At 32.5% G+C, this 13,437-nt stretch overlaps 1 protein-coding gene across 2 annotated transcripts in view; it reads left to right on the forward strand.

Moving 5' to 3' along the window:
* The window catches only part of LOC132722313 (uncharacterized), a 46,122-nt gene continuing 32,685 nt past the window's right edge, over positions 1 to 13,437 (forward strand). The window contains exon 1 of one of the 2 annotated variants that reach the window (XM_060706782.1): positions 1 to 827. In XM_060706782.1, coding sequence (XP_060562765.1) covers positions 780 to 827 — 48 coding nt within the window. In that variant the 5' untranslated portion in view covers positions 1 to 779. The remainder of the gene's footprint in view (positions 828 to 13,437) is intronic. The other variant, XM_060706784.1, reaches the window with a different exon arrangement.

Consider the following 13,437-nt stretch of genomic DNA (forward strand, 5'->3'; position numbering starts at 1 on the left):
ATAATGACGTTTAGCTGACAACCGCGTGTTTTATATTTCAATTGATCATATTTTATTTTTAAGAGTTGCTACACAGACGTTTTTTCCTGCTCGTGAGGGTATTGTTACTGCGCATGCACTAACATTATTGATATCTAAACCGTGAATGATATCTTATCGGTAGATCAATGTATAAGCACTCGTTATTTGCTTAAAATATCGAAACGTCACTGATTAATGATTTAATAAATGTGTGTGTGGTCGAATTTAAATAATACTTTTTTATTTAAATTTCTATATAATTCTGTTTGGATAACAAAAAAGTGGATATAATAATCATAGTCCACTTGACAGTGTAATTAAAGTAATACACGTGTTAGGGAGTTCAAGTGCTGACTTATGTTCCCTGTAGGTTGGTATAAATAGAAAATTTCAAGAGAATTTTCCGGACATAAATCGTACGACGCTTTTATTCAAGATAATCATACGATAAAATCAGTAACGTATCGGGGAAAATAGGAGGGGTCACGTTAAGGTTGATAATTTGTGAATGGAATATTTTTTACTAGATTGCCTTCATTTCTACACGTCTGACATAACGAAATCCACATAACAAAGACAGACGACAAATTCAATGTTATAAATGTTATTTGACCGCGTAAAGGAAAGGCAGTTTTGTTAAAAGTCTGAAGTCACATTTTTCGTCTGCTACTTTGTCTGTATTGATTTCACTTCTGTGTTTTCGTGCTTGGAATAAACTTGGCTTTTAAAGAAGATTTTCTGGAGAAAATTGTACGAAAATGGATTTTCGGTTTAACTCATGTGGATTTTGGCTTTTTCTACAAATGGTAAGTTTAAATTATATTCATTTTACTCCTTGCGTTCGTTTAAATTTACATTGCAAATAATGGTTATCTCTGACCCGACCATGAATGCATGGTTAATGACACATAAACTTTGATATTGTTTCTTACACCTAATAATATATAAAATTTTCATGTTTATCTGTTCGGGTTATTTTTATAATTTTATCAAAGTCGAATCAGCGCCCTGTCGTAACTAAGTTCAAAGAAGAAGAATTACAAAAACATGATTGTTTTCATGATTATGTCAAAAACGATGAATTAAAATAACAAAAGCTTTTTGTTGTTTTAGTGGTAAATAGGAGAAAAACAGCAGGAAATAAAAATTGACATTTTATCATAGGTTAATGGATAAATTGAAACATGTAGTTAGAGAGATAAAAACATGACAATTGTGTGAGGAAACACTGTCACTTTAGAAAAAATTGATTCGACAGATATAAATCAATTGGACAATAGCTTCAAATGTTTTCAATTTGCTTAAGTTTTTAATTCTACAATATAAAAGCAATAAAATTATATTAAGTTAAAGGGAACTGACAAATATTGTGAAATTCATGACTTAGTTGTAAATGTAGTTTGTAAATGAAGGTTGAAACATAATCCCTGGTGTCGTTTAAGAGATTGCTCGTGTTTTTGTATTTGTTTTTGTATCGTCTCCTTTTTTCTTATAAAAATGACAAAAGGCAAAAAGCAATTTGATTGAAGGTGGGTTTATAAAAGAGAACAATACTATGACTATAAGAACATTAAGATATAGTCTTTTCTTTTTTTACGTTTAACAGCTTTTATATATACATGTATAAAAAGCAAAACCTATAGGTGTATATGTAGAGATGTCCCTTTAAAGTTGTTACATGATAAACCGACGTGACACGTTGTATTTAAATGCTCGTTAAAGTCTCGTCTAAAGGAAATATTAAAAAGTTAGAACACTTGTTCAAACAAAAGTGTTTTTCATATACGTGTATAAAATTAGACTAAAGTGACAGTTAAGACACATTTTTAGAAATATGTGAACAACGTCTCTGGCATTTTCTGAGTGAGCTTAATTGTAAAAACTTTTGACAGAAAATGCATAGCAGTCCTTAAACACTTATTTTATGTGATGGTTAAATTTTTCTCCACATTTCATCTGCATATTCAAAGTCAACATATTTCTAAAATTGCTTTTTTTCCTCATCATAAATGATAATTTTGAAACTGTTGTCTGGGAGTAATTTGGTGTGAGACTCTCACTCGAAATTCACGTAAAATGACGAAACTCTCTATAAGCTGGTATTATATAAGCTGACTATATATAAGAGAGATATATTACATTACAACGTGAGAAAATATCGTTTAGATAATGCTACATTAAATTACTGCACTTTTCAAACCATTATAGCTTCTGAATTTTCACTTGCAAAGGAACGTTAAGCCCACGTTGAATTATTAATATTTATTATCGAACAACCGAAAGGCATCGAAATACTCGACATGATGAGTCATTTGCTCAGAATAAAATGTCTAACAAAGCAAAAACGAGTTCATGGCCTGAATGGTTATTTTTTTTTAACCTTAAACTTACTGGAACCAAAAATGACCGGCTTATGCGATCAGTTTACATCAAGACCTTTCAGTCTGATCAGGGTTTGTTTTGTTGCTAGCTCAATCTGGTAATTTGATATTAAATCCCCTTTATTGTTTACATGAAAGTAACTTCAAAAAAAGTTGGAAACAGTTTAGGAGAAGTGATTCCTATGTAAGGAAATCCCTTCGATATAATAAAATATATTCAAGAAATTTTTAAAAACCCGCTATTTTAAGCATTTGCCCCCGTGCACCTTGTCAAAAAAGTCACGTGGGATCGCAACCCTGAGCTGAGATACCAATTTGAATTAAGTATATCAGTCCAATTATATGATAAACGCAAATATATCACATATCATGATATAAAATGTGTATTGCAAGTTTCACTACTATTTTCACATAGATTTCAATGACATCCGATACTAAGAAATGAACAAAGATCAAACTTATGTTAACACTGTCTCACGACTTCTGGAAATTTGATAAGTGTCGGAACACTAATTAAAACAGTGGCAAAGTTTAATTTAATTGTAACGTTCATCAGTTATGACACTATCTCGTATTATCTTCGGGATAAGATTGCTGTGATATAAATGATGTAACCGAATAAACCACGTTCTTTATACTCTCGTCAATTATGCACCAATCATTTCTAACCTCTCTTCTCATACCCGACCCTCATCCCTCTTGAGAAATGTAAGAGAAGCGAGCAGTGTTTTACTTTCCAACCATACAACCACTGCGGCGTGACTGTGGTGTGACTGTGGTGTGACTGTGGTGTGACTGGTGTGACTGTGGTCATTTTCTTTTCTCACCCTTAACCTTAATATATTTTTTAATTAAGAATTGTCCATGATCAAGTTTTGGTTTATAATATAAGACCTTGAAGGTAGTCAGGCAGTGACTAGTACTTTAAAGGTACAGTATGCCTCAGTAACGAATATTAAAATCTTAACTTCTAACTCCATGTTTATTACGTTTGTTAAGAGCATGTTAGATGCTTGTTTACTGAAAAAGTAGCAGCGCTTGATGTGAAATAATTTGTCATAGAAGTAGCAAATGTAAACAAAGTAGTTTTTTTTAATCCATACAAAATACTAAATCATTATAACTGAACTTATTGCCAAAACACAAAAGAAGAGATGTTTCATGTGTTTGGTCAATGAGTTTTTGGGGGCTTTTTTGGAAACTATAAAAGAACACAAAAATTTAAAAAAAACTTTTGAGAAATTAAAATAAAAGCATTTCTCGGACATAATGGGTCTTTTAAGTAGAGTGCATGTAACGTACAGGAAACGCACATACTCGTCATCACCGCGTGAATTATCATGATGACAGCGCGTTCCAATCTCTTTTCTTTGTCGTCTGCAGCGCGTGTTACCATTTTCCTTTCAATGATTACCAAGTTATAGTGGGACTTAAATTTCGTTGCCCTGACTATCATTAACCGTAGAAACGTTTACACAAAAAGTAAGATTTTGGGAACTTTTTTTTTTCAGCTATTACTTTTTCATAGACTGACACTGTTGCCAGTGCAAATTGTGCCATCTTTATGTTGTAACGGTACAACATATAATAGAAGAGTCACATTTTCATACATATACAATGTATGTCAGTCGTGTTGTTTCGTTTTCAGAATGATCACAGAAAAAAGTTAATACCCCGCAGATATTACAGGGAATACGGGTGACAGGGATGGTGGTTGGACGGGACGTGTAGTCACAACAACCACGTAATGATAGTTATCAACGTTTACATCAAACTATGATACCGTATTAACCCTTAGGAATATAGTGACCGGGTCAAGAAAAATACTTAAAATAATTTCATTTGTAAATATTGTACGGTCAAATATTTTAATGCTTAAACACAAAAGAATTAATGCGTTTGGTCGTATTAAAGAACGTAAAACAAAAGAATTTTATAGGAGTTACCCTTTGATAAATAATAAATACCTTAAAAGATTAACTCAGATTAACACATTTTATTCAGCGGACCCGTTGCCCGTTGTAGATTGGACACAATAAGGTCAAATAAATAAATATTAGAGACTATCATTATTCATTGCAAATATGTAATTGGGCTTTTTACAAAAGATTATGATTTACCTTATTAACAAATTATGATACTGATTGTTAAACATGATGTGCTTAGCCTTAAATTGCATGATAAGTTGTTGACCAAAATATCTACAACGACTCACTTACTGCCTTATATAGTTTATATCAAACATTTTATATACTTTTCATACACTATAAATTTTATAATACTCAATAGAATCAGATATTGTGTTAGAACACATGGAACACATCAATTACATATACTTGTGTTCATTATATCAAACGCTATTTTGTTCAGTCTCTTTTGAAAAAAGGACGAATTTATGATCTTAAAGATATTGTAACATTTTCAAACAGATATTATAGGTAAGGTTAGGGTTTAGGAAAGCAGTTGTATATATAGAAGTGGAAGCAAATGTTTTTGGTAATACATGTAATGTATGCACGATCTAGAGAGTGCATTCTTAATGAAGCATACAATGCCGTTTTCAAATAAAAGATTAAACAACGTTGAAACAGACATGGCGGAGGAGCTTCTGGTTTGGATTTTTAAATTGAATTAGGGGCCATTTATACAATAACAACATTATCATGGGGTAAAATAAAAACACCTGAATAACGTACTTACATAGACTAACCCTTATCCTAAATTATTTTTAAGGAACTGTCCATTAGCAATTTTAGGGGTAATCAAGTTTGTTTGTTTGTTTCATTTTACGCATTTTTCCAACAGTATTTCAGTAGGGTAATCAAGATAAATCTTTAAGTTAGACAGTAAATAGTATAGAGCTGGTCAGACTGTACGGATGTGCAGGATTGCATGGCTCTACATGTATGCTGGTGGCACATATATCACTTCCGGTTCGCTAAATATGATGATATTTACTCTATTTTTTTAGTGTTTCAGTTTTGAAATGGATCTTTGAATCCAGTCTACGCACTAAAATGTTTTTAAGTTGACCATCGAGTAAAAATAAAAGATTTCCTACTTTCCTATCGGTTTAAAATAATTGTTATCGTTAATAAGATTATTTTCATAAACGAGAAGATAACTCCTGCTTACTATTTCAATTACGAAGATAACTCTTGATCTTCATTCAATTAAAGAAAGGTTACTATTTAAGATAACTCTTGATAATTCGTTAAAATGCGAAAGAAAGCCCTTGATCATGATTTCATTATTGAATACCTTACTATCTACGATTATTTCAATAAAGAAAAGATAACTCTTGATTGTAATTTTATTTACCGTAACGAAACGAGCCGTGCCACGACAAAACCAACATAATGGGTTTGCGACCAGCATGGATCCAGACCAGCCTGCGCATCTGCGCAGTCTGATCAGGATCCATGCTGTTCTCTATCAGTATCTGTACTTGTAATAGGGTTTGTAAGCGAACAGCATGGATCCTGATCATGCGCGGGCTGGTCTGGATCCACGCTGGTCGCAAACCCGTTATGTTGGTTTTGTCGTGACACGGCTCAAATATACTTGATACGAGAAAGCTCACAGATTTGAGTGACCTGAAACATTGATTTGATAGATTTGATATACCAAAACTTGATTCTGTATTCAGAATCTGAAGTAAAAGTACCATTAAAATCACAGCACCATTAAAATCTTCCAAATAATTTGCATCCATTATTCCACGAAGTAAAAATTATATTTGAACAAAGTTTTAACCCAGTTCCAAGAAACTCTCAAAATAGATAAAGTTATACTTATTCCTGGCTTATACAAACATATTTTTTTATAAATTCAGTATTAAGTGACAGAAGATAAACATACTTGTGTATTTGGTACACTTTTCCTAATGCATGTATGTAAATTTATAATAGGGCTTATCTTTTTTGGTTTAGTTCGATCGGTTGGTTTTACACATATTGGATATATCTCGCCATTCAACCGGCTTTACTAGATAATCAACCAGTAATGACCAATTTCTCCGAAAGTGACCGATTACTATTTTTTCCCACATGAAATCTAGATCTGAATCATGTGTGCAGACAAATGACCATTACCTTAATGTCCGAAATCAGTTATCTTGTAGAAAGCTCACCTCGCACGAGGATCGAACCAGTGTCCCTTGGATTACAAACCCGATATTCTCCCTATATTGAGCAATGCGGGTGGACTGCGTTACATGTTCATAAATTGTTCACGAATCTTAGTTATAACAAAACGTTGAAAATATATTTTTACTTTATTTTGATTTATTAAAACCCAAAAATATTGACCAATAAAATTTACAGAAAATTAAAAAGCACACTTTTATAACATTAAAACGTAGGGTATAGAATGAGTTTCTACTGTCATAGCGTTTAACTTGAAGTACACTATTTTAATTTATCTTCACGAAAGTCTAGACGGAAGTTAGGTAAATGCATAAATAAACATACGCATAAATAAGACGATCATGCGTATATTAGCTTAATGCGGACAGAAGCTCGGTCAAAGAAACATCTTAGATGTTGCACTTAGGTTTGAAAGTACATATAATTGATTAACGTTGTCATGCATGATAACAAGTAGGAAATGCATTCGACACTGTTTCTTACTGACATATCAAATGCACATAAAAGCTGCACGTTTTTTCACGAGGATTTAATAAAATGCCTCTTATATCGTATTAAGTATCATGATAATAACATGCATGGTGGCTTGTTTATGCCATGTCGTGTTTAAGGGACGAAAAGACGAAAGGATGAAAAATGAAAAAAGGCCGCTGCTGTGTTTTCGTAATTTTTCATCTTGCGCATTTTCGCCACACGGAAGTCATAGTCTAAAACACACATTAATTTCCTGCATCAGGATATTGTGTTGTGACGTCATCAGGAGAGGACGAGCGAGGGACGGGTTGAAAGTTGGGGGTATTTGAGGGTTTGTTTGGAGGCAACACGAATAGAAAACAGACATTGATAATAATAATGAGCGTGGTCAAATAAACTACTAGGTTCTCAAACATACCAAACGTTCACTTACATTAAAACCTGGAAAAAAGTGATCCCTCAACAAATTACATGAAAATCTTCATCTTGAAATGAACCATGTTAACGATTGCAGACAATTTTTTCTTCTTCTTTAAGAAAAAAAATCGGAACACCCGTATTTCGCACCGGAACTAGTTTATCTCGGACAACATAAATCATAAAAATATGTAAGTGACTTACAATGATACTGGTGAACACACTGTGACATAAACGATGATAAATTACAGCCTTGTCAGTATCATTAACATTAAGGCGTCATTAATTTAATACAATGTTAATTCATTATAATAAAATGTGTGACAACATGCTAATGTATATGCTTGATATATTCTGTTGCAGAGTTTACCGTGAATTTGTCACAATTACTCTATTAATGAAATGAACAAGTAACTTATAGTCTTGAATTTTGAATATTTAACATCAAAGCCATTATTTGCTATCTGTAGTTAAATAATGAAATGAGAAGCAAACTAAAAGCATATGAATGTGTTAATTGTTATAGGAATAATTGAAAGTTTGTGATCATTTTAGAATTTGTGATATAAAATGTAGGCGAAACAATATTAAGTATATTATTGAGCAATACATGCTATTGGGGCGTTAATGTTATGTTTTATCAAAGTTTATTACGTAATCCCCGACATACTGGCAGACAAATGTGAGGCAAAGGCCAAGATGAACATCGTAAAATACAAGCTACAACTTCTTTTCTTGTAAATGTTGTAGTAAATGTCTCGATGGTGAAGAGTTACGTAACCTTATGTGATGTTTGTGTGATGATCTGATACATATCTCACAACACGTGAGAAAATCTCAACACTGGTAACATTTGACAGGAGGTTTATCCGACCCCGATCATATTTTCCCTTGGTCATCCTAAAAACTTTGTGAGAAAAGTTAAATTACACACTTACACTTATTACTATAGCGTTCACATAAGATTGTTTTCACTGGATATCGTCACTTAAAAGTAAAACAGTGATATAATTATTTAGGAAAATGTTTAGTCTAGATTGATGTCTAGATGTAAGTTATATATTAAGAATTTAAATAAAGATTCTAGTTAGAATAAGCCCTAACAAATATTCCCCATAGGTTACTCTTTAAACTTTCATGATCACTGCATATATTTGACGAAATTCTAGTTTATGGAAACTGTTTCGTTGATTTTTTATATACATAAAGTTAAATGATAGAGATACGGTTCTAAAACTTGAGAAGCTGGAGGTTATTGTTATATGTCGCTATATGTTTAGTTGTCCTAGTTTTAATATGTTTAAAGCAATCAATAACACATATAGAGACACCATCTTGTAAGCCTTGTAAATGTATATGAAGTACTTCCCTGAAATAGTGTCTGGATTTTTTTTAAATAAGGAAAAAGTCTGCATGTAAGATGTGAGAGAGCTATGTGATAAATGTCGCTACAACAGGAAGACAGAGTTTCCGACAAACCATTTATCATCCACAAATACATAATGTTAAACGTCTTTCATTTGTTATGAAACTTCTTACAACAAAGCACCTCAACAATATGTTTTGCAATCTTTTTATAAAAAGTACATGATGGATTACATTTGATTGGTTAAGTTAAGAAATAAATGAGGTCGACAGGTTTTTATCGCACGGATGTCATTTACTCGTGCACCTATAATGATCACTAAATCATGCCTTATATTAATAAATGGACACTAATGAACTAATTAGATTTATTTTACAATTCAGTACTTGAAAATATGAAAGATATAAGAACGTCCGATATTTATTTAAGTCCACACTTCCACAATTTTATTATTTCTTGAATGGTAACTTCTGGGATGTATTAATTAAACACATATGATGAATGGCGGAACAATTATTTACTTTTAACTATCATCATTACTGACAGTTCTGCGACTACTGAACTTTTCTGCGACTCCTTTATTTCCTGCCGTTACTAAAAATAGTTTAGACAGCTCCTAATGAACTCTAAACTACACTAACATGCCAATATGATTAGCATGTGTGTCCGTATGTTTAACTGAGTCGTAATTGATATAACATGGTCTTTAGAGACTAATTGGACAGATCGTGATCTAATATATCAGTGGTGATTTTATACCGTTCTTCCTTAGTCCGAGCGTGTTTGTTGGTTAAAAGTGAATTATTTGTCGACTTGTAAGATTTCCAAGATAAAAGCTATATATTATTTCATGAATTCTGTATTTATTTTAAGTAGCGCTTTAAGTTCAGATACATTAAATAAGTCTTGGACCTAATATCTGAATTGTAATATAATCAAAGAGTTACATCTAGTTTGCGGTTTTATAGTTCTAGAAAAATACGTCATTGATTTTTACTTATATATCTTCGTGATGACCTCCTTTTCATGTTTGCTTAGTCTTATTTTATCATGTATACAAATGTAGATAAATTCTTAATGAAGTTATATTATAAATCCATTAAATCGCATTGCGATGCTTTGTATTCCATTATTGTGGAGCTCCAATTTTCATCAACGACAGTTACAACACTAATGGGTCTTGTTTGTTCTACAATATATTAGGACATCTCAATGCACAAACTCTTTATTACGCTATTGTTACATCTTAATAAACTAATATTGACTAATATCGACATAAGCTATATCAAACAAAACATTCAATAAAATTGTCGTTCTGGTCAAATCTCAACTTATGAATAACCGGCTAGAAAGTTAATAATTTTTGTTTCTGTGATGGAAATCTCAGCTTGTCCTAAAGTAATACTCGATCGGTACGGAATGCCGTTAGGGCCATCGCATATGAATGTGTTGATCTAAAACGCGATAGTCGATAGTACGATGGTGAAAACGCGAAATCACGAAACTACGATGGTGAAAACGCGACAGTACGATGGTGAAAACACGATAGAACACATTCATAGGCAATGGCCCTAACGGCATTCCGTAGATCGGACATCTGACACAGTTGGCTGTCGTTTTCGGGATAGCAGACGAAAAAATGTTTTGAGCTTGAATCACTTAATTTAATATTCGACCCAACTTCCTAGACTTGGTGTTAAGCAACAGTCAGCATATGACTCGAACACACAATTATCTTAGTAGACAGGTATCGGACTTGTATGGCTGTGTACGGAGAGGTCATTTTTCTGTCGGTCAATAACGAAATGATATACAAGTTTGAAACCCTTAAAATTCAATGATTTCTAATTTAAAACATGTTTATGTCATTTACAGTTAAACGGATCAATATGTCTGAACTTATTTTTTAAACTATTTTTAGTTTTATCTGATATCTAAATCTACGAATGTTGATTGATTTACAATGTTTGCAAAAACACTCCTTTCTATCCATTGACAGTTTTGTTCAAGGTCTATTAATGCATATGCACCTTTTTGTGGTTGTTATCAATGAGCTACATGTAGATGTGACCGAAATTCAACGCCACACAAGACGGTTGTTTTACCGTAATATCACTTTGTAACGTCGTGTTTCATTGGATAATCGTAACGTGTTATAAACATGAAGTAATTTCATTTTATTTCTAAAAAAATAAATTATAAATTCGTAAATTCGCTAAGCGGCTCGTGTTATATATGCAGACAAGGGTGTGTAAGACCATATAACCTGTCATTTTAACTAATATTATACTATAGGTGTTTTTAGCTGTTGTAGAAGCAGCAGTAGGTACAGCAGAAGTAGTACTACTGGCAACAACAATTGTTGTAGTAACAGCGTTGCTGTGTAGTTGCAGCTACCTTACATACGAAGCAATTAAATTATATACGGTATAATTGAGCCACATACGGCGTATTTAACCCATATACGACTCAGTTATGCCATATACGACATCGAAGTACATGCATAATGTATTTCAGCATTAAATGTTATAGAGCATTTTGTCTGTGTGATGTTTAAAAACAGGTTATACGTTTTCCCTCTTAACAGCATAATGTAACAAAATTAAACGAAGTTGTTTTTATATGAAATTAATTAACATTTTGAGCACGTTTATCATGAAAATGTTTTGTTTGAACAAATGACATAAATTTGATCTCACCTAACTTTGATAAAACTGTATTGTGACAAATTTGGTATGGGATGCACTCGACGTTAAGACTTAACCTTTGAAGTTTGTTACAGAATCCAAATTTTAGTATTCATTGCACGGATTTGTCATCTTGAACAAGACTTTAATGTTTTCATTTTGTCACAAACTTATAAATTCATGCACATTGAGAAATAATTGTCAACATCTTTTTTTTTACCAAACAAATGTGAACCAAACATTTATCATTTGAATTGTCTGTATTTAGTACAAGACTGTATATATAACTTCTTTTGGTTCTCGGTAAATATATGCGAGTATTATAATTTGAAATTCGTACAAAAATGCAGTAATATACAAAAGCCGTCACCATATAATATTAAGATATGTTCTTACAAATCTTCTGTAAGAGATATAGACATATTTAGGTTATGTAATGCCCGTAGCAACGGAAGTTATGTTTTGCGCATGTGCGTTCTGCATGGTGCAAACACGGAGGTCATCCGGATGATTATTAGATAAGTCTGGATATCTGAAGTCATACCAACAATTAAAGAACCAATATTTTGATTAATGGCTAATATAAAAGACAAGAGAAGTGATGCACACTGTAAAATGTTGAACACCAGTATCAGTGCAGCAGTGACCATAATGGTTAAGATGTCTACCTCTCATAATAGGAATTGTGGATTTGAGCTCTACTGACACTACGGCCATGCTCCTCATATGACACCAGCACTGGTTGATTACAGGAATCGGATTTGATGCTGGTTCATATAAGCTATATACAGGCTTTCTACTCAATCCAAGTATAATACTGCGGGAAATAAAAATGTAATTTAATGGGGTTAACCGAGAGTTTTATCTCGATATTCCAATATACCGATTAAATTAAACGGTTTTACTATTAAAGAACGGTGACTATTAAAGTTATAAAACTTTTATCCACATTTTAATCATTTCCCATGCTTGTGTGAATTAGTAATCTTTTAAATTCGTTTAAATTAAACATATCTATTTTCACTTTATTCTTTACCGGCTTAAACCAAAACTGATTAGCCATTATATAATACAAGAAACTTTCTTATTTGAGTCAAACTTACTTAAACCTCATATATTTGTAAAACATGCTAACCGATCCCACAAATTCCTTGTTCCCTAAGCACCCATGTTACCCTCTATTTATGTTTCTTCGTTTTAAACAGTTTCCGCCTTGTGTTTTGCAAAAATGTTCAAACAAACCACCATTTAATAGTTTTTATCTATATTTTTATTCAAATGTGTATCTTTACCTGATACTGTCGTTTGTTTGCTGTATTGTCCAGCAACCTTCAAACGTCAATTGTATGGTAATGTATGCATCACAAACGTCAATACGTAACTAAGATTTGTCGTCTGCTTAATTAAACGACAAATCTTTTATCAAAAAGTTATCGGACGTCTTCGACAATTCCCGACATGTGACGATCATTTCAATATTGTTTCGTTTTTGTTTATTGAGGAAAATAGGGCATTTGTAACATTGCATGTCTGTCTATATATATATATACACACACACACACACACACACACACACACACACACACACACACACGCACACACACTTGAAGCTACCAGGATCTTAGCCTGTTTCGGTACAATATGCATGTGGCCATGTCAACATTAACAAATATAACATCAAAGTTTGTGTAAGATGGTGTTTACTGGAGTCTTCATTACGGAGAAGATACAATATTGATTTCCTTTAAAGAGAAAATTATGGTAGCCAAAATAGTGTACTCATGTATTGTGAGAGTTTATTCTTTAATACTATTGGCTGTTACCACGTGATGTTTCTATCAGCTTGATATATGTTGAAATAATTCCAAAACCTTTAAACAAACAACAATTTACTGGTATATTAACTTAGTATGTAAGTACAGGAGATTTGTATAGCCTCTGAA

This window comes from Ruditapes philippinarum, unplaced genomic scaffold, assembly GCF_026571515.1.
Source record: "Ruditapes philippinarum isolate M1 unplaced genomic scaffold, ASM2657151v2 ctg1297_1_1_1_1, whole genome shotgun sequence".
NCBI classification, from domain to species: Eukaryota; Metazoa; Mollusca; class Bivalvia; order Venerida; family Veneridae; genus Ruditapes; species Ruditapes philippinarum.